The sequence below is a fragment of the Ascaphus truei genome, chromosome 2, assembly GCF_040206685.1.
Source record: "Ascaphus truei isolate aAscTru1 chromosome 2, aAscTru1.hap1, whole genome shotgun sequence".
In the NCBI taxonomy this organism is placed as follows: Eukaryota; Metazoa; Chordata; class Amphibia; order Anura; family Ascaphidae; genus Ascaphus; species Ascaphus truei.
In genome coordinates this window covers 393,017,529-393,044,272 of record NC_134484.1, presented here as the reverse complement: position 1 = coordinate 393,044,272, position 26,744 = coordinate 393,017,529, and the positions used below count along the sequence as shown (strand labels likewise).

The window sequence follows — 26,744 nt, the reverse complement described above, 5'->3', positions numbered from 1 at the left end:
TTGCATTATGTTGGAATGTAATGATGTCTGGACATTCAAGGACATAAAAAAACTTAACACAGCAGTCCAGTCTGCTTGCTTTATTTCTTTTTTTGAATGCCTGAACCCCCGAAGCTCGCCGTTTGGTACAGTACCCTGAAGTCCAGTGACCTTAGTTCCTGAGTGAAGAGCCAGCTTTTCACAGAGAAAACCAGTGAACACAAATGGCCACGGGGTCAGGGCTTGCTCCGGTAGGCAATAGAAAAGCTGCGGCCGTATCAGGAAGTGATTTTACGACTTTCTATTGCTGACACCATGGCCATATTTTTAGTTATGTGGGTTATTTGTATTTTTTTTAAACGGTACAAAAAAACCCAACAACAAATATCTCGGGAACATTCCCGGATGTCCGGTAATCACCGTTCAGCTCTGGGCTCAGGTAGGCTAGAAAGAAAATCAATTTGAGACAGGATTTCTGCTTTAACCCTTTGAGTGCTAAAAAGGTTTTTGTCCTAGCAATGTTTAAGCCACAATAATAATCTTCTTTTACAATATAAAACTATACAAATCATATATACTTTTTTCCCATTAGGACCAATATATTATCATTATAATCTATAGTTTAATGTTATTTTCTTACACATAATAAATGCTAAAAAAATGCATTTAAACAACATTTTTATAATCAAGGGAATTTTAACTTGAAGTTCTAAAAGTTTGTAGAACCTTCCCATAGGATGAACCCCCAGCAGCAGTCATGTTAAATGTCCATGGCTGAAAACACGATACACAAGAGTCAAGATAAATGCAACTTGGGATGCTCCAACTCTATGGGAACAAGAGCAACAAACAGGAATAGTGGTGGGTGCTGCAAACAGAAAAAAACCTAGTCAGGGTAACTGCATGTAGAACAGAAGGGAATCGGAGCACACCAAAAGAAATGCAATCATTTATAAAAAGTTCATTTAATTGACTGATTACAGTCACATACCATCCGACATTTCGGTGTAGAAACCCTGAAGAAGGTGTTTGTACACTGAAATGTCGTATGGTTTTTGACTGTAATCAGTCAATTAAATGAACTTTTTATAAATTATTGCATTTCTTTTGGTGTGCTCAGCTTCCCTTCTGTTTTGAAAACACGATACCCCAGATACCTAACCCATGATTAAAATAAGAAAACACCCTAAACCCGGGTTAGGGTAACTCGTCAAACTACACAGGCTCTGAGAAACCGCCCCAATGTTCGTGCCACTTTGCTCAGTTCATGCCACAAATACAGATTTAAGAGCCACGGAAGAGACACAGACCACAGGGAATTCTGTGGTTTCAAAAAGCCCTTGAGTGTTGAATAAATTATTTAAAATAATAATAATAATAATTTTATTGAAATTTGAGTGGGGTTTGGCTTCCTTAAATTACTTATTTTTGTGATGACAGTGTGGTGAGTCTTCCCTTTTTATGTTAGGTTTTTTTCTAAGTCTTTCTGGAGAAAGCATTGTTCCTTGAAAACATGCATTCTTTTTTCCCATGGTTTCTGCTGCAGACACTATTGCTCCCATTAATGTGATGCATTGCGCCACGCTGCCGTGATATGTGATGCAAGATTAACGCAGCTCTATTGAATCAAATGGTAGTGCGTGCGTCATTTTCTTAACATGCAATACTTAATGCGTCGTGTTAGCAGGAACAGTAATGTCTGTTTCATCTATATTTGCATTAAAAATTATGTAATTTGTTCAATGAATTCCATTCTATTAAGTCCACTGCAGAAACATTAACATTTTATTCTGTATGGCACCCTATCCCAGCTCTCTTGCCAATCTAAAATTATGATTGCTGCGGTGTGATGTATACAGTTTTTTTTACAGAAGAAAACACCTTATCGTACTGATTAAGCAGACTTCATTGCTTCCACTGATAATACAACATATTATGTTATAACAAAGAATATCAAAGAGTTTCTGTAGAATTCAATGACAGTGATAATGCAGAATATCACAGAATATCCTACCATAGCGCACAAGCGGGTATAATAACATTTGCTAAATCTATATATACAGTAATGTTTAAGCAATCAATGTAACATGTTTAATAACTTTTTGGAATTGTTAAATAAAATAGCAGCATTTTTTTAAATATTTATAATTTTTTCTGTATTCTTAACATTTTTTGAAGTTATCTACAATCGGGTCATATGCCTGAAGCATCCTCAACAGTAGCTCTGGCCTACAACATTTACAAATTGTGTAATTTGGGAAGTGATTTTTTTAAGCAGTTAGTGATGGAGTTTGTTGGAGCTGTAGTATAATTAGATATATCAGCAGATTATGGCATGTCTATATTGGCGTTAACCTCTGCTGAAGAAATGGGCTCAAACCACAAGTTTCATACACATCTGCCACAGTGCAAATTGAAGTAAAAGAATACTTTTGCTCCATGTTATGGATTGCTTTTGAGCTGAAATTGATCCTTTAGTTACTACCAGTCTTAAGTACTATATTTTAGAATTACAATTGGATAAGTCTGCTACCGATTCCTCCAAATGAATCTATACAGCTTTTTAACACCATGAAAGATGTATCACCAAATAAATGAGAAACATTTATCACTAAATGTTAGATATCCTCTTGCCAAGGAATCAACCTTATAAAATACATAACAGAAATATATAATTACTAAAATAATATAAAATATACCATTTTAAGTAACTATAATAGCATTTCTGTTTTTTTACAATCTGTTTCTTCCACTTGTTTCTCAAACTATCCCTCTCTGACTATACCAGCTGTGCCTAGCGTCTGGCAGTGGCTTTGATCTCAGCATCATTTCTTTCATTAGTTACTTACAAGACTTAGCAATGCCAACAAAAATAATGAAGATAAAATGCAATTTCTGTGAACAAAACAGTGAACCTAATCTACACTCAATAATGGGATAATTTAACAATGTCAACATCACAATTAGCAAATCTGGATTTACCACTGCAGGTGTGAATGATATTGTGTATAAAAACACCATTAGTATTTTGTTTGTGACTTGTGATTACTTTGTACTGTATATTGTTTTTCTGGAGCTTGAGTAACAGCATTTTATTGTGTTTTCTCTTACAAAATATGAGATAATGGACTTAAGAAATTGAAAGTGTATATTGCTACTTTAATATTTGATTCTCACAAATAAGCCAAAAGGTGTCCGTTAATTTGTATCAATGGATTCTGTACTTTAATATTTATGACACCATTTCAATACCCACAAGTTTAGTGATATTTCTGGTAAAAGTTTTGTTTGGTTATATTTTTGCTTTCCTCACCCATTACATTTATTTGCATCAGAAAATTGCCTAACTTTCACAGCATTGGAATTGTACTTATTATGGACCATATTAGCTAGGTGGTGTCATGCCAGGAGACACGTAATGGCCCATTCACCTAAATTTGCTTTAAAGGAGCTTTCTCCCATTTAAAAAAAAATAGGTATGAAGCAGACAGTCTCCGCATCTGAATCACATTAATATCAAACCCTGCTTCCCCAGATTCATACCTTCGATGGTACCGACGGTATCTCATGGAGGTTTAAAGTTCCCATGGGGTCCAATAGGATGCCGCGACAGAAAATGTTGCGGCTTCCAATTATCTCCTATGCCGAGGGACATTTAAATCTCCATATTCTTCACCCAGCCACGACTGCTAATCAGGAAGCAGGGGGCCCCAGAGCTGAAATGAACGCAGTTAAGAGTTAAGGACCCCCTGCTTCATACCTATGTTTTTTAATCCACACAATGTGGAACCATACATTTAAGGTTCCTTGCGTCATAGCACCGCTTATTAAATATGGGCCAAAAATATATTGGAAGCTGACCCCTTCTTAAGGTGCGGGAAATCCATATGGCAATATGCTGTAGCTGTGTCATCTTCAAACTTTTCCCTTCTATTTGTTTACATTCATGTTTGTTTAGTAAAGTTAAGGGGATCATCCAGAGCTGAATCATGCTATTTTAAACTCTTGGGTCCCTATGGTTCCCGAGATAACAGGGAAATGACCAGAATTGCAGCTTTGTAATTGCAAATTCAATGGACGTCCAATAGGAAGCTGCAACCGATGATGTTGCGGCATCCTATTGGCCTGAGATTTTGAAGCCATTTTGTTGAAGGGAGATTTAAAACCTGATAACTTCACTGGTAAGTATCTCAGGAACTGGGAAGTCCCCTTAGTTGCAAATAGCGTGGATCAGGTCACCCCTCTACTGGGTTCCCATCCTGTAAAAAAGGAAAAAAATGAGGGTGGTGGATGTATAGGGAGATTGGTGCTGTAAAATTCCTTGTATTGTAAGCCTCACTTTTTGGGGAGGATTGACAAAGCGCCAATAAGGATGATCAGAGCTCGATCGTCGTTAACAGCCATGGGCATTTAACTCCGGATGAATCTCTGATGTTACATCATCTCTCTGCCGCCCTCGCCCTTCTAATCCTAGACCCTGGCTAAATTCCCACACGCGCATGCTGCGTTCCTCCACTCGTTCCTCTGAACGCCTCTGGAGGAAATCTCATACTCTCGCAGACTTCCTTCACTACAAATTTATGCTATCCTGTTTCAACTCTGCCCTCTCACAAGCTAAACAAGCCTACTTTTCTTCACTAATCAACATGCACAAGTCTAACCCACGCCGACTGTTCTCTGTCTTTGATACTCTACTCAAACCACCCTCATCTACCTCTCCTTCCTCCATCTCCGCTCAGGACTTTGCTGACTATTTTAAGGAAAAAGTGGAATTCATATGGCAAAACATCCCCTCTGTTTCTTCCTCCCATCCTACACCTCTTCCTAACTCTCCTCCTGCCTTCCTTGACTCTTTTTCCACTGTCTCAGAGGAGGATGTGTCTCTGTTGATCGCCTCTTCTCCCTCTACCACTTGCCCTCTTGACCCCATTCCCTCCCATCTCCTAAAACCTCTTGCTCCTACTATAATCCCTACGCTCACACACATTTTTAACTCCTCCCTCTGCTCTGGAACCTTTCCATCCTCCTTCAAACATGCAACAGTCATACCATTACTCAAAAACAGCAAGCTTGACCCTACCTGTCTTTCTAACTATCGACCTGTCTCCCTCCTGCCTTTTGCCTCTAATCTCCTTGAACGTCTTGTATTCTCTCTTGCTCCATTTTCTTAACACCTATTCTCTCCTAGACCCTCTACAATCTGGCTTCCGCACTGCTCACTCCACGGAAACAGCCCTCACTAAAATAACTGACGACCTCCATGCTGCCAAAGACAGAAGTCATTACACACTGCTCATATTACTCGACCTCTCTGCAGCATTTGACACCGTGGACCACCCTCTTCTCCTTCACATTCTCCATACTCTTGGTATTCGGGAACAAAGCTCTATCCTGGATCTCATCCTACCTCTCCCATCGTACTTTGTGTCTCTTCTGCTAACACCTCCTCCTCCTCTATTGATCTCTCTGTGGGGGTACCCCAGGGCTCTGTCCTGGGACCTCTTCTCTTTTCTCTGTATACACTCTCTCTAGGTGACCTAATAATATATTTTGGGTTTAATTATCACCTCTATGCTGATGACACACAAATATACTTTTCAACACCTGACCTTACACCTGCTGTACAAACCAAAGTTTCTGAATGTCGCTCTACTATATCATCCTGGATGGCCCCCCGCCGCCTAAAACTCAACATGGCTAAAACAGAGCTCCTCATACATCCTCCCAAACCCGGCCCTACTACCTCCTTCCACATTACTGTTGGAACTACGATCATTCACCCAGTAGCCCAAGCACGCTGCCTAGGGGTCACACTCGACTCCTCTCTCACATTTGCCCCTCACATTCAAAACATTTCTAAAACTTGTCGCTTTTTCCTCCGCAATATAACAAAGATATGCCCTTTCCTCTGTTGCTTGACTGCTAAAACTCTGACTCAGGCCCTCATTCTCTCCCATCTTGATTACTGTAACCTCCTGCTGTCCGGCCTTCCTGCCTCTCACCTGTCTTCCCTACAATCTATCCTAAACGCTGCTGCCAGAATCACTCTACTCTTTCCTAATTCTGTCTCAGCATCTCCCCTCATGAAATCCCTCTCCTGGCTTCCGATCAAATCCCGCATCTCACACTCCATTCTTCTCCTCACTTTTAAAGCTTTACACTCTTATGCCCCTCCTTACATCTCAGCCCTAATTTCTCGTTATGCACCATCCAGACTCTTGCGTTCTTCTCAAGGATGTCTTCTTTCTACCCCCTTTGTATCGAAAGCCCTCTGCCGCCTTAAACCTTTTTCACTGACTGTCCCACACCTCTGGAATGCCCTTCCCCTCAGTACACGACTAGCACCCTCTCTAACCACCTTTAAGACCCACCTTAAGGCACACTTGCTTAAAGAAGCATATGAATAGCACTGTGGATATTCTGAACACATGATACATAAAGCTTGGCCCCCTGCAGATGCACTTACCAGAACTCCCTCCTACTGTCTCTGTACGTTCTCCCTACCTACCAATTAGACTAAGCTCCTCGGAGCAGGGACTCTTCTTCCTTAATGTTACTTTTATGTCTGAAGCACTTATTCCCATGATCTGTTATTTATATTATCTGTTATTTATTTGATTACCACATGTATTACTACTGTGAAGCGCTATGTACATTAATGGTGCTATATAAATAAAGACATACAATACAATACAATTGTAAGGTTCGAAGCTTCATAAATCTTTGCAATAATAGTAAATTATTATTATTTTTCACATTTTTTTTACTGCAATGTGTTATAAATGCTTTAAAAAAAAGATTCTAATGGTAAAACGGTGGTGTTAAAAGAAAACATATTTCTAAATGTGTGCATTGGAGAAATGGAATTGAGACAAAATATCTGAAATGTAAAGACAGCAAGACACATAAAACAGAACATACACAGTAATTTTACTGGGTTAATTAGGCAATCGTTTCTACAGACAAATCTCTAACTTCATTGAAAAGAGAAGGGGAAATGTTCTCAAAATGTATTCGATTTGGAGAAGGTACTTTAAAATACTAATTTGCTATTGGATTTTGCGAAGTGTATTTGTCATACTATGCAACCTAACTGATATAACAAAGTACATTTGTCATAGTATGCAACCTAACGCGCATGCAGTTCTTTTCGGTAACAGAATAGAGCTGTCAATATGAATAATAGCAACAGAACATATTTCAAGAGTGCAATGGATGACAATAAGCCAAACATATCATTCTAGACTTATTAATAAGCACAAAATGATGATGTGTACAGAATAAAAATTCACAGATGTAATAACAGAAAGAATGGCGAAAGATATTTCAAGCTGAATGACCTTTTGAAAACCAATTCCGAATTCTTCAAGATACATAGTTTCTGCAATCCTTTTTCAGTAGCAAGAGATATTTTCTCTTGCTTTTTTTCTTTGTGGTGATGTGTTTTTCTGCAAAAAATATCATTTTAAACTAGAGGATATTTGCAGTCTCCACTTCGGTGCTCACCCACTATCCTCAGAGAACTGCAGCCAGTACAGGGTTTCAAAATAACTAATAAAGAACAGGTCACCAAACCTGCCTTATGAAGAAGAAACTATTGATAATGCCTTTAGCAAGGCTACCAATTTGGATAGACAGAGAGGTATAACTGTAGAGGCGTCAGCTGATCTTTTTTTCATTGCTGTGTTTAATACAGGATCTTTCAAAATAAAAATATATTAAGAAGCATTAGATTACATAAACATTTTTTTAGATATATGATATATCCTATCCTTTATCCAATTTTACCTGAAACTCAAGGATTGTTTACAAACGAGCAGTTAAACTTAAACGCATCATTTTTCCTACAGTGTTTAAAAAAATCTGTTGTGTTATTCTTGGCTGCCTTCCAGATCACTTGGCCTTTTAAGTGTAGAAAATGTAAGGCTTGCCAATATGGTTGCACAGAACAGTTATTTGAAGTAAAAAATGACCCGGGAAGATATTAACAACAAAACACTTAATTAGTAGGGCAGTTCCTCGTGCTCGTTATTTTTTGTCCCTCTATCACTTTTTTTTTTAACATGTATAGGTAAGTATCTTGGGAAGACGGGGTTCCTGGAGCTGAAATGAATGTGGTTCAGCTTCCGGAGACCACTTATACATGTTAAAAGTTGGATGCTGGGAGGAATGGCTCCTTTTAAGGCACATCTTAACACCATCCTAAACTGTCCAACATGGTGGTTGCATCATCATGTGATGGGGATGCTTCTCTTCAGCAGGGACTGGGAACTGTCCAGGATATAGAGGAGAATGGATAGTGCAAAGTAAAGGTGAATCCTTGAGGAAAACCTGTTTGAGTCAGCCAAGATTCTGAAACTGGAGAGGAAATTCACATTTCAGCAGGACAATGACCCAAAGCACAAAGCCAAAGTGGTTGAACAAGGAGATAATTCATATTCTTGAGTGGCCCAGTCAAGACTCCTGACTTGAATCTAATTGAACATTTATGGCGAGACTTGAAGATTGTAGTCCATCAACGATCCCCAATAAACTTACTGCAATAGTACTGGATCAATTTTCTTGTGAAGAATATGCAAACATTACACCATTGTAATGTGCAAAGCTAGTAGAGACCTATCTAAAAAGACTCATAGCAGTAATTGCTGCAAAAGATGCTGTCACGGGAACTTGTGAGAGGCCTATATTATACACCAAAAATACCTGGGTTGAACTGAACACGGCTGAGATATGATAAAATATAATTTATGCCTTGAAAAAGGTGAACACACAAGATATACAAATAACAGGCAAAATATACACTTACTTAAGGGGTTTGGACAAGAAAGCCATCAGGATACAGGATTGGCAATTTCTTCCATAACACAGGTTCAGATGTAGACATCACGAAAAGCACAAAAGACAATAGCCATAGGCTGAGCCTTGTTTATATACAATTATTTCCCATTGAACACAACCTAAACCCAGCCCCTCTCATAAATCAGTGGTGAGGTTGACAGTCTTCCCCAGAGTAAAACTGCTCCCACCCAAGGACGTTTAAAAACTGCTTTTCCTATCTAAATAACTTCATAACTTCAGTTCAGTAATACTTACTGGCACGCGAGACATATTAATACATTCCGGCACGCATGACGCTCCCAATGAGACTAAATATTACCGTGTAATACTAAAATTAAGAGATATATTAATATCTGTCTCTTAGTACCTGCTAGTCCGTGCGTGATCCAGGGGGAGCATGGGAGAAAAGAATATAGAAAAATACAATATAAGTGCAGACAGTTTGATACTGGGTGAATTAAAGTGATTTTTATCTTGGCTCATGAGTGTTGCCTACTCACAAGATTTAAATAGGACACGGGCAGTTTAGACACAATGGTCTCAGTGGACTGGATCTGTGGATTCTGAGTATGATGCGGTCTTCACTCTCAGCCAGACAGCATATGTGTGGAGGGAAAGAGAGTATACATAGTGCAGACCAGTATGGTAAAAAGGTATAACTTTATAGAACTTTAAAAATGAACACTTACAATAAAAACATTAATTTCAGGCATGTATCACAATAATTGTGAGTGGAAGGAGGTGGACTGCTCACCCGCCACCTTCGCTGCGCAGGCACTGCGAGGGAAACTGCTCCGCTGAAGGGTCCTTCTCAGTCCCTTCCCGGGTACTCGGATGCTGGAGGCTCCAATCTCCCTGGTGTGTGTCTGCTGCGGTGTCCCCACTTCGGAAGTACGCCGTCTGATGGTACTCGAGTGACTCCGATACGTCACTTCCCGTGTAGTCCCGCTGCGTCACTTCCGGTGGTGGGCTCCCGATCTCCGTCCTACTCCTCTCTCCCAGAAGGCGGATACCACTGAGTGGGAGAGAGGAGTAGGATGGAGATCGGGAGCCCACCACCGGAAGTGACGCAGCGGGACTACACGGGAAGTGACGTATCGGAGTCACTCGAGTACCATCAGACGGCGTACTTCTGAAGTGGGGACACCGCAGCAGACACACACCAGGGAGATTGGAGCCTCCAGCATCCGAGTACCCGGGAAGGGACTGAGAAGGACCCTTCAGCGGAGCAGTTTCCCTCGCAGTGCCTGCGCAGCGAAGGTGGCGGGTGAGCCCTAAGATCTGCAGTCCACCTCCTTCCACTCACAATTATTGTGATACATGCCTGAAATTAATGTTTTTTTTGTAAGTGTTCATTTTTAAAGTTCTATAAAGTTATACCTTTTTACCATACTGGTCTGCACTATGTATATTCTCTTTCCCTCCACACATATGCTGTCTGGCTGAGAGTGAAGACCGCATCATACTCAGAATCCACAGATCCAGTCCACTGAGACCATTGTGTCTAAACTGCCCGTGTCCTATTTAAATCTTGCGAGTAGGCAACACTCATGAGCCAAGATAAAAATCACTTTAATTCACCCAGTATCAAACTGTCTGCACTTATATTGTATTTTTCTATATTCTTTTCTCCCATGCTCCCCCTGGATCACGCACGGACTTGTACAACCTGAGGGACCAGTGGAACCAGTCCCTAACCTGCTGGGTCGAGCAGGGGGTCTTTATATCATTTTTTATACACTTTAATATTATATACGTGTGTACATGTATTTGTTATATTCCTGCATCAATTGATTTAAGAATATCCACTGTATATTGATAGTGGACACTAGTAGAGTTAGCGCTTTATATTCACTATAACACAGCACCACTCTTAGTACCTGCTAGACATCATGTGTCTGTAATCATTATGTGCGAATCGGTCCCACGAATACACACATGTAGCTTTTAGCACGTTCAGCCGAGGACATCTCATAATATTCTTATATTTAATAAGGTCACTCATTCTGATATCTCCTTCTGTAACCGCACCCCTGGCCCCCATAAAACCCCTTGTCAAGAAATCATTTGAAGCTGGGCCTCTGGTGTAGAGAACATTTGTCACAGGTGCTATATTTCACCCCCAATGCTCCAGACCTGGGTCCTAGCTGTCTCTACCAGCAATATACCCTTGGCCTGCAACTTAGGTATTAACATACACTAAACCCCCTCTGTACTTTTCACACCCAACTTCAATCAAGCCTTTTGAAGCCCAGATATTTCTGAAAAGACACCACACATATTTGTATTTTCCTAAAACTGCAGCTCATTAACCCTTTAAGCCTCCCGCATCAATCCCAGTGTATGTGTTGGTGCAAACACTGGAACAGAAACAATGCATTTTTATAGGGGAATATACATTAGGATGCTGAAGCAAGGTAAAAACACATTACTGGACCACAGTCAAGTTAACCCCTTGCTCCCCAGGTGAGAGTAGGGGGTGGCCAAAAGGGGTGTAACCCCTTTAATCCCAGGCCAAACCCCATCTCCCATGACAGATGCTTCTACCAAGTACTGACATAAAGGGGCTGAATACTTATGCAACCAGTGATTTCATTTTGTACATTTTCTTTGCTGACAATTAAACTCCTGCCCATATAACAGTGTTCAGTTTAACAACTACAGCTTTGTAGCTTTGAATAAAATAAATAAAAGAAAATTTGTTTGAAAAACTGTACAAACAAAATATGACATTATTGGTAGGGGGTGAATACGTCTGCAAACCACCGTATATTGTATTCTTATTTTCATTCAGCCTCATTTTTTATTTTTTTTACTACATTATCAAATACATTACATATTCAGTTTTTATTGTCGTTTAGAATTTAGATGTTATTTTTCCAAATAATTTATTAATTTTTTAAGCAGCACGTACAAAGAATTAGATTGATAAACGTCTATAAGCTCCAGGAACAGCCCCAATGGTTATATGAAGCCAAAATGTGTAGGTAATAAAGGCAGGGTCCAAATGGGGTTAAATGGAAATACACGCTGCTCGAATAGGAGGTAAGGGAGGGGTGGAGAAATAAACCGATCTGTGTGAAACAGACCTGTAGCGTCAAGGGGAATTATATTTCCTGCGGACAGCCTAATATGGCTGCAATGAATAAAACAATGTCTCCTTTGAAGTATCCAGTATGGAGTACCTCTTGTACTAACGATTGATCACCATTCCCTTCTCCTCAACAACAGCGCGGTGCACCCAGACAGGTGATCCTTATCCCCCTGTGGCGTCTCTCCGATCAAAATTGGCAAGCAGGAACAAAATAAATGTGTTACAGCTGCCCCTAACTAAAATAGAACTCACCAGCAAAAAAGATCGGTAAAAACATTTTATAAAACTACATAAAAAGATATAAAAAAACACAAACAAGAGAATCCTCCTCCCACGCATTTCATTCTTATTTTCATTCAGCCGCTTTTTTTTTTACTACATTATCAAATACATTACATATCCAGTTATTATTGTCGTTTTGAATTTAGATGTTATTTTTCCAAATAATTTATTCCTTTTTAAGCAGCACATACAACAAATTAGTACACATTTTTGTTGCCATTGTGCAGTTTGTCGTGAACATGCTTTTTTGTTTTTGTACTGTTACGTTTAATGCTAATATAGGCTAATGTGTTATTTGTTGAGGGTCCATAAATAGTAGTAGTTCTGGCTCATTCTCTGTTGAAGCGGCTATTCACTGTGAAACGTGTTGGGAGGAGGAACCGTTCAATACTGTGGACCATTCAGGGGTGGCATCTGCAGTCAGTTCAGTACTGGAACTTGGGAGCAGTGACATAGCAGTGAGCATGGGATGGACATGGTGGATTACAGAATATATCACTGCGAGTACGCAGCATTAAATTAATCCTTCATGTTGGGTTTAGTTGAATGTAAGTGCATTTGATACCTGTTCTTTTTCTCAGTATTAAACAATATTAAACTATTTGAGTTCCCGAGTTATACTGAAATAATCTACCATATCAAATTATCCAGACGACTGAGCCACTAATTGAACCAGCTGTGCTGAAGTAGGGAAATCCTGAAACCTGGCCTGTTTGCAAACCTCAAGGACTGGAGTTGTGCAGGCCTGCTTTAGATTCAGTACCCATTGAGCAGCATTAACTTCAACTAAACATTTCCTGTAACTGCTGATCAGTCTCCCACATCGGTTTTGAGGAATTTTGGCTCATTTCTCCTTACAAAACTGATTCAGCTCAGTGAATTTGAGGGCTTCCTTTCATAAACAGTGCAGAGTTAGAGATAATATATATTATAGGCGTGTGTAACAGTTACAGACCAGATTAAAATGTGAGACAGCTTTAGTTTTGAAAGAACTTAGACTGGTGGTGACTGTGAGAGTCTCCGGTAGATTGTTCCAGTTTTGGGTGCACGGTAAAAGGAGGAGGAGCAGCCAGATACTTTGGTGAACCTTGGGACCATGAACAGTCTTTTGGAGTCAGATCTCAGATGATAAGTGCTGCATGTGGTAGGGGTGAGGTGCTTGTTCACGTTGACAGGTAGCTTGCCCAGAAAGTATTTGAAGGCAAGACAGGAGAGATGAACTTTGCGCCCAGACTTAAGTGATGACCAATCTAATTCTTTGAGCATTTCGCTGTGATGTGTGTTATATTTGCATTGGAGAACAAAACGGCATATTGAATTGTAGAGGGTATCAAGTTTGCTAAGGTGGGTTTGGGGTGCCGAGCTGTATACTATGTCCCCATAGTCGATAATTGACATTAGCATCTGCTGTGTGATACACTTTCTGACCAGCAGACTTAGGGATGATTTGTTCCTGTAAATTACACCTAGTTTGGTATAGGTTTTTTTTGTCAGGGTATCAATGTGCATCCCGAATTTTAAATCGGAGTCAAAGCATATGCCCAAGTATTTAAAACTAGTAATAGGAGTTAGGGTAGTATTAGTGTTGTTTCTGATCTGGAGCTCAGACATTGGAAGCTTTAAAAATGTATCCCTGGTCCCAAATATCATTGTTACAGTCTTGTCAGTGTTTAAAAACAGTTTGTTTTGGGAAATCCAATTTTCAAGTCTCAAAAAGTCAGATTGAAGTATGTGTTCAAGGTCGGAGAGGCTGGGGCTATGTGCATATAAGATTGTGTCATCTACATACATGTGTATTAAAGCTTCCTTACAATCTGTAGGATGATCATTGATGAACACTGAGAAGAGTAAGGGCCCCAGAACAGAGCCTTTTGGGGGGCACCACAGGTGATATCCAAGGGGTTGGAGTTAGAGACTGAGATGGACACATGTTGGGATCTACCCGATAAGTAGGAATGAAACCAGTTTAAAACATGCTTCCCTATTCCAGAGCACTGGAGTTTGCAAGATAACATGATCAACAGTATCAAAAGCCTTTGCAAAATCTAAGAATATTGCACCAGTGAGTTGTGCCAGTTCCATTCCACACTGGATTTCATTGCAAACTTTTAGCAAGGTAGTTACCATGGAGTGTTTGGGGCTAAAGTCAGATTTGAATTGGCTAGGGAAATTTGTCTTGGTATAGTAATCGCTGAATTGGGATTGAACACATTTTCCATGACTTTAGATAGTATTTGGAGAAGAGAGATTGGCCTGTAGTTTGAGACAGTGTTTTTGTTCGCACTTTTGAAGATTGGGACAACTCGGGCAGTTTTCCAGGTCTTAGGGATATGGCCTGCAGAAAGAATAGATTTGACTATGGAAGCAATTGGTTTGGCAATGACTGGGGCACCAAGTCTTAGGAACATAGTTTTAATTTGAGGAGCTCTTGTGTAATCTTTTCGGATACTGGGACAAATTGAAAATTGGGAGTAGTGTTGGGAGAGAGTGGGACTACAGGGGTACTCTCAGAATGAGGTTCATGTTTGTGGTTTGGGTTGCGTTTCGCTAATAAGTTAGTAGCACACCCCACAAAGTAATCATTGAATGCATTTGCAATGTCAGTGGGATTTTTCAGAGTAATATCCTCTTTAGTGATATTACTTGGTTGTTGATGGCTAAAAGGCTGGAATATATTGTTGATAACCTTCTAGAAGTTAGCTGGGCATGATGTAGTCTGCTGAAGATTGTCAGAGTAATATTGTGCTTTTGCATGTCTTGTTTGCCTTGTGCACATATTCCACAGGCATCTGTAGTGATTAAGATCCTCGGTAGTGCCAGTAACTTTGTAGCTTTTCCACAAGGCATCCCTGAAATGGTAGAATACTATATGGACAGTTGTAATTCACGGAAGGTGGGCCTCTGGTACTCTTATACTGCGTAGTGGAGCATGGGTATCACAGAGTTTTAAGAACTCAGATTGGAAATAGTCTTCTCCTCAATCAGTCTTCTTTTCCAATCCATTGACTGTCATGCATATCTTCCAGATTGAAATACAGGATTTTAATCCTCGCCTACTACATAAAAGCTACCCGTAAATCTGAATCTTCATATTCAAATACTCTACTGAAAACCAGGAACAAAGAAGTGATCACACTAAGCATTGGTAAAACATTGAATGCAATAAAAAAATGTGTCACTCAATTCAGAAAAAAAACTATGTATTTTAACTGAATTGTAAGTGTGGATGTTATATTTTTCCATAATATCTATTCATTATCAGATGTTGGTGTGCTCTCCTCTTTGCTCTTGCTATTCATATGGATGTTTCCCGATGAGGGGGGGGAATTATGCTACCTATGAAGGCGCTGCAAGAGGGAGAAATAATTTTCTTAAACCTTTCAAAAGAAAGGAGGGGGAGTATTGCAGACAGTGGCCGCCGGGCTGCTGCAAGGGGAGCTTGAAAGCCAACAGGGGCTGCTGCAAGGGGAGCCGCTGCATCAGCCCAATAGCACAACCACGATCACCAATAGGGAAATCCATCCCTGGTTATAATGATTAAGAAGTACTACAAGAAACTCAATATTGCTGTTACAAAGTTACATAGTAGATGAGTTTGAAAAAATACTTATGTCCATTAAGTTCAACCTATGCAAAATTTAGACCACAGATACCTATCCTATATTTGAATTTACAATATTTTGATCCAGTGTAGTATGTGAAAAAATTCCTCAGTTTTTTTTTTTAGCTGGGAGACTTCCATTATCTTTTCAAAACTGAACTTTTTTGTCCCCTAACCTCATTTGTGCACCCATAGAGCATTGAGGTTGTTACTGCCGATTACAAGTTAAGTGGCTAGTGTCACAATAAAGGCCAGAGGAACTCTTATGATCCATTTCTCGCACTGCTTGGTAAATGTGGCCCTAAATCTGCGTTACTGACCTGGCAAGTGACAGCTACCATAGATAAATGTGCTTTAGTGATTCTAAGTGTAGCAGCAGATACATAAAGCATATTACTATGTGTTGCTGCAAATACATGTATGCAACATTCTCTTTATGCGTGCTCCAAAAAAATTAGTGCAATACATTTCAGTGGCAAATTTTGTAAATGCTCAACTAAAAAATATAGTTTGTTTTGTACTGGAGGTATTAAAACTATTTATAAAGTATCTCCTGAGAACATTTATACCACTAAGCTAAGCTTATAAAATATTATATATTGTTAGTTGAATGGAGTTGCCTTTAGTTTTTTTTCCCTGTTCTTTGTGGAAGCACTGTTGATACAAAAATGACCAGTTTGAATGCATATAAACTCTATAAAGGTCTATGGAAAATATATCTTTTTTTTTTAGTCATTTCTTAGCATCTTGTTATAACCTTATGAGTCCTACTCTAACATATATTCCCCCAAAATATTATATTCAGCTCTTAAAACATTTAAATGAGCGTCATTTGTACATGTACTGTAGTATACAAAATTAGCCAAAAAATACTAAATGTAGTCACCTCTTGTTAAACATACTGTCTGACAATTTTTATGTCTACTTCAGTGGAAAACAATTTAAAATAGTCATCAGTTTCCTTGATTGTTTTTGGTCGCAGCAAATGCTGACCAGTGCGTAGGAAATTTCAGGCTTTTCAGAGGAGTTTCATTTAGCCTCTATGGTGAAAGATAGTATCTTTGTTTCTTCTGTAGGTGTGATGAATGCAGACTCTGCTACCATTTTGGCTGTCTGGACCCTCCTTTGAAAAAGTCTCCTAAACAGACAGGGTATGGATGGATTTGCCAAGAGTGTGACTCTACATCTTCCAAAGTAAGTTTAACATACAGTACAGTAGCCTGTTAGACTACATAGGATTGTTTCCAATGTCTCAAAATAGCACTTTCTACAGGAAAAATTTAGAAGGTAGAACTTTTAAAATGTGTGATAATGGATACAGTTTATCAACTAAAGCTAGTGCTACCCTTTAAGTATAAATATCAAACACTGCTCCCTGAAACCTTGAAAAATATCCTAACAAATACTTTTTTTCAGAACCTGTTTTTTCCTTTTTTTTTTTTTAAACAACTATAAATGATTTAAGGAAGACAAATAGAAATGTAACAGTACCCATTTCTCTGCGTTATGGTCTTTTTAGTCAGCTCTGATATCCACCTATTTTTCATTTTGTAAGCTTAGGATTTTTGGTCACCATTATGTAATCGTCCCATTAAGAGTCACATCTGATGGAGATGCAAAGTAGGACTTTTTTAGCTGTGATCTTAAATGTAGGTGTAAAACTGGGCAGTCTTAATTTGTTCTGCTAAAACTAGTCACTGTATGGAACTAGCTTTGTGTTTCAACACTTGCAGAGTGGGGGATTTGTTTGCTTACATTAAGCAGATTGTCTGTTCAAAAAGTATTGTATTGGGTATCACTCTACTGAGCAGTTGCAGGAGCTATGCACATTCATCATCTAATGGTTTATCCTGAACTTGGTCTGCATAGATTTGATGTATAGACAAACCTTGCAGGTACTCTGTAAACATTTTAATAATCTTAACTGGCATGCATGGCAAAAGTGACACATTAGAGGTACTGTTATACTGGTGCATATAAACAAATATACTGACAGAAATTGAAAGTACATGGTTGTAATCACATATTCTTGAGCAAAAAGCCAACAAATGACACCGTCATCATGAGGTAGACATGGGAAATTAGCTGTCTACCCTTGTTTGGAATTCTGTTATCTCTCTTCAATACCACTTAAATATATTGGTCACTCCTTGAGTGAATAAAAATTGGTATTGAATTCCTGTCAACTGTTTAAAATAGAAGAGTTGCACCATTAGTTAAAAGGTGTTTTAGTGTCATTCAGCATCTATCTGAAATCATCTGTTGGAAGATAACGGATTGGAACATTGAAAGTAGAAGTTTTAAATCAATTACCTTCTATTTACAATACAAAGAAATACTAGTAGGACGTTTGATCTTGTAAACTTTGAATGCAAAAAAAAAAGTATATATTGTGGAAGACTAAATATCATATTTCTACTAGAACGGAAAACACAAAGTCTGTAGCTAGTAATAATTTCAGTTTTTCAGTGCACACAATTTTACAAAGTTCACAGGTAAACTTGAAAACAAAGCAACACATCAATTTTTTTTCAAGAAGATGGCTTCTCGTGTCCATTAAGTTTTTATGTCATATTAATTTGTTTTAACACACACACACACACACACGCACACACGCACACACGCACACACGCACACACACACATACACACACATAGATATAAAGATAGATGTAGAGGTATCTGTGTACCGTGTTAGCTGAGCTTACTAATCAAAAATGAATAGCCCGTTCTGTGGCTAACAAAATGCTTTTATTTTTGCGAGCTTTCGAGATACACTGATCTCTTCTCCCAGTGGTGTTACAAAGAATAAAGCAAGCAAGGTTTAATTTAAAAACAGTGCATCTTGGAATGTTATCTGTGACTGAAACCTATCTCTCCCCCCTGTGCTGTATGCGATTTATGACTTGAGGTGTTAAATAGTCCCTGAATGTTAGTGATGTACTGTGGCGGCCCCTTTTATTCTCCTACATCCCCGAATTTCTTCGGGGATGTTTTGCGAATGTCATGCACTTTGCCGCGTTCATGCCGCATTCATGGCGAGACAGCGCTAATACAATGAAACCGCCCGTGGCACCTAAAAATACCGGAACATGCCGCATCAAACACTGCATCTGCCCGCGGTTTTAAAAGTCGCGCTGAAACGGCCGCACGAGGCTGAAGGCGGACGCCACTGTAAGAGTGTGTGTGTATGTATAAATGTACATGTAGCATGGTCCCCCATGGCTCCCCGGTTCTCCGTTTCCCCCCCTTACCTCCGCTGCCACGGGCGATGTTGCGGGAGGTGCAGGTGGCGGCCGGGCTCGCCGGCGGCTCCCTCTGCAGGGCGCCACCATGTTGATTGTGCGTGCGCAGGTTCCTGCATGCGCAGTACGCTTGGCGCACGCGGAGGCAGTAGAGAAGAGGCTCCCCGGGGACTACAGCCCCCCGCATGCATAGGGACATGGGCGCAACAGGCCAATAGGGCCACCAGGATCACGGGCAGCCAGGAAGAGGTTTTGGCGCGCTCAGAGCTGAAGGTCAGTCAGAACTTGGACACAGACAAGGGAGGGTGTAGGTGTGCAGGGGTCTGTGACTCCTGCACTAGGCCAGACATCACCAGCTAGGCCCCGACTCCCCTGGTAAGAGTGTGGCAGCGACAGGGACAGGCCCTTAGGTAGGGACACTGCCCCATTAGCTGTTTATGCCAGGGACACAGTTGTGACATTGCACATCACTGGAGAGCGGTTGTCTGGGACCAGATCACCAGAACAGGAGTAAGAGACTATGTGTGGGACCATCCCGCAGGATACCCCCCCCCCCCCCACACACGGAGGCGGACTCATCGCGGAGGACCATCGCTGGACCGGCGGATTCCATTGTTCCTCAGTCGGCGCACCTGGGTGCTGGAGCACCCGGCAGGTACCTATATCATAAGTGCCCCAACAGAGTACACACACCATAGTGGCACCACATACTGACCACATACAAGGGTGGGGCTGTTATTCTTGTGGACACCTGGGTGGTTGAGTGCCCGAGGGCCCCTGAGGTACGGTGGACACGGTGGTTTACACAGTGGTGGGATAAGGCCCTGCGAGGCGAGGGGGTAGCTGTAACCAGTAGTAGTTATTATCTGTTTAACACTGTCTATTTACATGTTCTTTAGTAAAGGTTATTCTTATCATTTACTGTGTGTGAATATCAGTATTGTGGTTCCTGTGAGGGGCTCCTCCCACTACGTTGGAATCCCTCCCAGGTGGAGGCATAGATACATAGATACATAGTATCTGCACACACTTTTAGTAATGCAACACCCTCTTACATTTCCACACCTACCCACACCATTGGTATACACTCCCACTCCACACACACACCTTTTGTAAAGCACTGTATACACTGTGGGCGCTTTATAAATTTACACACCTACACACTCTTACATCACTAACATTCAGGGACTATTCAGCACTTCAAGTCATAAATCGCATACAGCACATGGGGGAGAGATAGGTTTCAGTCACTGAAACTGACTGTTTTTTAGTTAAACCTTGCTTGCTTTATTCATTGTAATAACGCTGGAAGATCAGTGTATCTGGAAAGCTCTCAGAAATAAAAGCATTTTGTTAGCCACAGAACGGTAACGTCTATTAATTTTTTATTATATATATATATATATATATATATAAAACATACACGCACACACACATACACAAAGGGACAAGCACTCCAATATGAGGTGAATTTTATTACTCACCTTAGTTTGCTCATATTCCACGGACAGTATGCACCCCTTTGTTTTCCACTTTGTCCATTAGTAAGTTCCCTGTTCCCTGTGTATGTACAGTACTGTATATGTATAATATAATAATAATTTCAGCTTTTCAGTGCACACAGTCTTACAAAGTTCACAGGTAAACTTGAAAAGAAAGCAAAATATCACATTTTATTTCAAGAATACTGTATAATCATTTCTCGTGTCCATGTTTTTATATGTAAATTTTATTTGTTTTAACGTAACACATTTTTTTTATGTTAGCAACTTTTTAGTTGATTAAATTTAAATTATGGCAGATTCACTATGCTCCGATAAGAGGAACATTTTGAGTTAACACCGCAAACATATGCAAGCAAGTCACTAAAGTGATGCTGTACTCGGGGAAAAAAATTACCCGGCCAGGTAACAGGGCACCCGGCCGGGTAGTTTTGACTTACCTGCATCCGGCGGTGGAGGGGGAGCAGGATCTCGGCGGAGGGTCAGGAGGACCACAACAACATCCTGGTGGTGGTGGGAGCAACGGAAGACATCCGTCAGACAGTGGCAGCAGAGGATGTCATTCTTCAGCCGGTGGCAGCAGAGGACGACATCCTTCACAGCCAGTGCCGGTGGGAGCAGAGGAACATGTGACTGGAGCAGGAGCGTTACTATTAGGCAGTCAGGGACGAGCCCGACTTCCGGTGCAAATCCTCCCCGGCTGTCCAATAGTAATGCTCCTGCTCCGGTCACATGTTCCTCTGCTCCCACCAACACCGGCTGTGAAAAATGTCGTCCTCTGCTGCCACCAGCTGAAGGATGTCTTCTGCTGCTTCCACCACCACCAGGATGTCACAGTGGTCCTCCTCACCCTCTGCCGCCGGCTGCTGTAAGTCTTCTGCTGCTCTGCTCCTGCTGTTCTCCAAGACGAGGACCAAGGGAGCAGAGCAAAATGGAAATTACCCGGCACCGGATCCCAGCACCCTCTGCCGGTTCTGGGTAATTTCCAGGTACTTTAAATATGGCCGGGTAAGTTGGGTACCAGGTAATTTCCAGGTACCCGGTACATCACTAGATACCACATTAAAAAAAAGGCATATTTTATCAGAAATGAGCATACAAATGGGTTAATAACGCCAATCTACTCATTTTGATGATACTCACTAATCCCGATATCTGGAGATATTAGGTTACCTCCCAAAATTATTGCACATTATTATCACCTACTGTACCCCAGGCTGGCATAAGCCTGTCTTGCCTATGTATATAATGGCTACTATATACATATAAACAGGATTAACTAAACCTGAAATAAATTATACAAATATTATAACTAAATATTTAACCATATTTTAATATAACCCCTTAGTAACTCCAATTGGCCAGCTAGTCTTGGGTAACCCATGACTGTCTTGCCACTAAAGTCCACTGAGATCTCACATACCACCACCATCCCTTCCCACCCCCATATCAAAGAAGCTAGTTACTAATAAGTCATATGGCAAATAAACCTACTCTCTTACCACCAAACATCTCCCTTCTACAAGATTGAATTATTGCCCTATTAGACAAAACTGTCTGGGTAGTTGGGATTATCCTTTGTTTGCCAAAGACAAGGCAAGTTAGGCAATGTCATTGCTAGCCTCTGTGTTATGCAAGAGGGGGTTCATTTGTAGTGTTTGGAATTTATAACATTCTTAATAAATATTTGCGGCCAGCTAGCCATAGATTATCCAATGGCTAGCTGGCCACTTGAACTACTACAGGGGTTATTAATAATGTTATGTTTTTAGCTACCTTATTTATTTATATTGTGTTTATTTTGTATGTTAACCCTTTAAGTGCCTTAAAGCATTATATTGCTATACATTACTTTACTTTTCTGCCATAAGGTTTTGTAATACATCACATTACATAACCCCCAATGGATCACTAGCAGTAATAACTTAATATCTCTTATGAGTTAATTAATTTTATCGGTTGAGTTATTTACCACATAGGTAATACCGCACCCAGTAAAATATTGATTAATGCTTAGTAAGTAAGCACTATTTTTGCATTATATCCGAACATTTGGTAAAAAGTGTTTGTTTTTTTAACCAAATGCGATATTAACTCCACTTTAACAGAGTTTAGTGAATCTACGCCAATTACTTTGTGTGAACTTTTCAAAATCATTAAACAGTTTATGTAAAAAGTATGATGTCGTTTTCATGTCTCTGGGGCTTTGTTTGGCTTACGTTATACCTTGTCAAGTGCTGGACTTTATAAATCCTCTTGAATGTAATGTCTTTTCCCTGGTGGCATCTTTACAGTTTACTGAGTTTGCTTTCCCCTCTATTTCTAACTTACCTTGTCTCGTTTTTAGAATCTTCTTAGCTTTTCATTTTATATGTGTTTCCCTCCCTCTTTTAACCACTTTTCTGCTGGAGGGTCTGCAATGAATGTTCTATGAAGAAAGTCTGTCAAAGTGCTGTAGGCTCATCTCAATCTGCAGTCACAAGGTATAGTAAATAGCAGCAGGCTTGGCTGAACAAGTATGTTTTCAACTTTTGCTTTGTGCAAGAAAACCAAGAGATACATTTTGTCAATATGAGTTGGAACAAATTAAAATATACACTTACATTTAGAATAATCAATATGCTGCTTTTTTAGCCTCACCGTTTTAACCATTTTAAATGCATGCATGAGGAGTCTGCAGATTATTACAAATCAACTCGAGTCATGAACCTAGAAATATCTGCTTCTGTGGAAAAATGTGTTTTTATTTGTCTTAAATACGGTATATGCATACCCTCCAACATTCCTCATATAAAAATAGGTACACACTTCTCTATTAAGTAACACGCACTACTAGTTAGGATAAGCTCATACCTTGCCGAGCGGTTGGAGCAGAAGCGACCCCTACACATAGTGCTGGCGGCAATGCGGAGGCGGACGCGTCAAGATGGTTCGCCCTCATTTGCTGAACCAGCTCACGTGACGCAGACGTCAAGTGGCAGCCACCTGAAAAGACACATTTTTTGTCTCCACAAATAGCTGCCGCGTTAATGTGCTACATCGCCTGCATGTGCGCGGGCACTTGGCTAACTGTGATAGCCAACTACAGAAGAGTGTTTGACAGGCATATACATACAGAAAAGAAAAAGAAAATGTATCGCTAAATGAATGTAATAATGTTAATTGAACTAAAATACTATGTTCAATAGTAAATTCTAAATGCAAGATGAATGTCTGGATGTAAATATTTGTACAAATCTAATAGAAGTTGATTGAAAGGACAGACAATACAAACAACATAAAACAGAGAGATAGAGCAGTCCCTTAATTGTCCAATAATAGCAGACACTTCTGTTGTAGGGAGTAGGCAGCTTTCAGGGGGATGAACCACATCCAGATAGAAATCTAAAAAGGAAAAAGGGGAAGAAAGCGCACGACCCAAAGCGTAAAAAAGTAATAACATTTTATAAAGGGAATAGGGATGGAGGAAACAAGCTCACTCACAAAGGGAGACTAAAATCAAGCATTAGTGAACAAATGTCACAGGTCAACTTGGTAGATCCTCAGTGGAAGTCCAGGCTGTGTACTAGTATCTGCAACCTGCTGTAAATCCCAGGATCAGCTGGGGATAGGCAGCAGAGACACTGATCATTCAGTTCTAATGTAGAGAACTTGCTGCAATATTAACACGCTCTCTTAACCTCCAGCAGCTCAGGACGTGATCTGGCCACGAGCCACACCATCCTGCAATGATGACGTAGTGACACTGCTTTCTTTCCTGACGCGTCACTCTGCGGTGACTTCTTCAAAGGAGTGTGTATGTCTAATCACAAAAGTGTTGATTTATACCCTATGGGGGTGCCGCCGTCGTGTGCGCTTATAGTAAGCGCGACGGATTGGTCGTGATCGCTGCAAGTCAGCTGTCGCCGGCACTATACGCGTAGCCTTACTCATGCATGCTCCTGAAAAGGATAACTAAACCTCTTTCAGTATGTGGGGATACTGCACAACCGTAGTGCATGGTTAGGCTGCGCTTATAGTGACAGCGACGTGACGTCACGGCAAAACAAATGCATTGCCGCCGTCGCGTGCACGTATAGTAAACGCGACAGAATGGATTGTCACGATCGCTGGAAGTCATCTCTGTTTGATTTTCCAGCAACCGTTGCCTGACTGTCGCGTCACCGTCGCCGGCTCTATAAGCGTAGCCTTAGACTACTAGGGGGAGAGACTTCCTCCCATGTGCCTGCAAGCTGTCTAGTACTACAGGGGTCATGGAGGTATGGCACAACCAATCACAATGCAGGAAGAAAATATACAACAGAAAATTTAAAGGGTCTGCACGAATGAATGAAAACCAGTACAAGCAGGTACACTGCTTTTAGGCCAGTGCAACCAGTGTAAAAAAGGTACTGTTGGAGGGTCTGTCTATGTATATTGAAGTCAAACAATTCTGAAGCATTGTATAAAACAACTTCCCTTCACAATTTTATACTAAACACTAAATAATCATGACTATTAGTCTTTAGCAGAGTCATGAGGGGGCTTACCAGATGGACAAATAAAGATTTAATTGTTCACATGATGGCCACAATAGCTTACCACCTGTTTGTCAGCTGAAAAGCTTAAAGATGAAAGTCAATCTGACTTCCTACAACTCTTATCAAAATGTAATACCTTAGTGTAATGTCCTCCTGAGCACTAAAGTAACCAAAAATAAGTAATATGTTTAACAGGTAATTAAAATAGTTTGCTTTTTAAACCGCAGAACTCAAGCCTTGCAGTCTTTTATTCAATATTAAGTTAAATTATGTTGTTTGCAAGCCAATCTGAAATTTGATACATCTTCCAGGTTGCCCTTCCCCTTGTCACTTCTATATGTGCAGGCATAGGGCTCTCACCTGTTCTTTCCCATTCTGCTACTTTGTTCTTTGATCTGATAGGGACTGTTGCATGATTCCATTCGCATGACCATAGTGCAGTGCCAAGCTGTGGATACAGGTGGCAGGTATAATTCAGAGATCCAGCTGAGAAGGAAAACAAGTTTTTATTGGTATTTAGGATTATTTAATATGTTCAAGGAAATAATTTACATATATAAAATGCATACGTTAAGATCTACTTTGTAGAAAATAAACATGTAGTTTGCTGATAATTTCGTTTTATTGTTCCTTTATTGAAATGTATGTGTAATTCTCTAGCATGATTCTATAACCTATTTGGTATTTTAAATAATTCGTTATAATACTACAATGTTTAGTATTAAAAGGGTGGAGTTACAGCACTTAGCAGTATAAAATTGATAGTCATTGTGTGATGAGCCTCAGGCTACCCAGTGTATACTGAATTGTCATCAGTAGGTCCCTTCACCTTCTGCTTTTTTTATCACATCAAAATAGATTAACTTCACTTGGGTGTTTTCAGAAGTATTACTACTGAAAGGTTTATTGCTGTGTAGCCGGGCCCCCAAAAAAACTTTTGTGATAATTTCATTGGCTACCTTAAATAGATGAAGCATGGTAAAAGCAAAAACGTGGCCTCTTTTCTTAGTAGCCCCGGAATGGGAGTGTTTGTCAGTCATGTGTTTCCTCTCCCCTTATCCCACTCTATCCTTGACAGAGAGCCAATAAAGAAAATGGGGATGGTGGCTGTACAAACTTTTTGTTAAAAACCCCTCCCAATTCTCCTCTCACCATGTTTACCAACGTACATGTTTTTTTTTTTAAATGTGTAGTTTTCAGATATATTGGGGGAAAACACTAATCACTCACATACTGTATAACCTCTTAAACATGTCACTGTCTATAGTACACTTTTGATTATGCCTTTAAGTTTAGATCGAGGGTTTCTCTCCTATATTGAGTATCAACCACTAGTAAGACTAGCACATTCTATTGGGGGGCATTTCTGCTTGAGTCTCATGTCAATACCTAAAGTAAGATATTTGACACCGGATACTATAACCCATAATAACATTTGTAATGCTGCTACTTTAAATGTAATAATTGTGTTTTAATTAAAACATATATTCCACTTCTCAGTGAACTACATATGTGAAAGCAAACATCAGAAATGCGTGTAGCATAATATCTTATCAAAACTAGAAGCACCTTTTCAGAGCTGAAAATATAAATTGTCTTGTATTTGTGGTGTGAAGATTGTTTTAAGCTTTTGTATTTACACAACTTTGGATAGTGTCATTCTTTTACATATACATTCTTATGA

At 40.0% G+C, this 26,744-nt stretch overlaps 1 protein-coding gene across 15 annotated transcripts in view; it reads left to right on the top strand.

The window, feature by feature from the left end:
- PHF14 (PHD finger protein 14) overlaps positions 1-26,744 on the top strand; it is a 416,918-nt gene that overhangs the window by 265,842 nt on the left and 124,332 nt on the right. For 13 of the 15 annotated variants that reach the window (XM_075587256.1, XM_075587252.1, XM_075587246.1 and 10 more), the window contains one exon: positions 16,871-16,988. The exons of 1 other annotated variant lie outside the window; for it this stretch is intronic. In XM_075587256.1, the coding sequence (XP_075443371.1) occupies positions 16,871-16,988 (118 nt within the window). Of the gene's footprint in view, positions 1-16,870; positions 16,989-22,951; positions 23,024-26,744 lie in introns of all 15 variants that reach the window. One more of the 15 variants, XR_012799268.1, reaches the window with a different exon arrangement.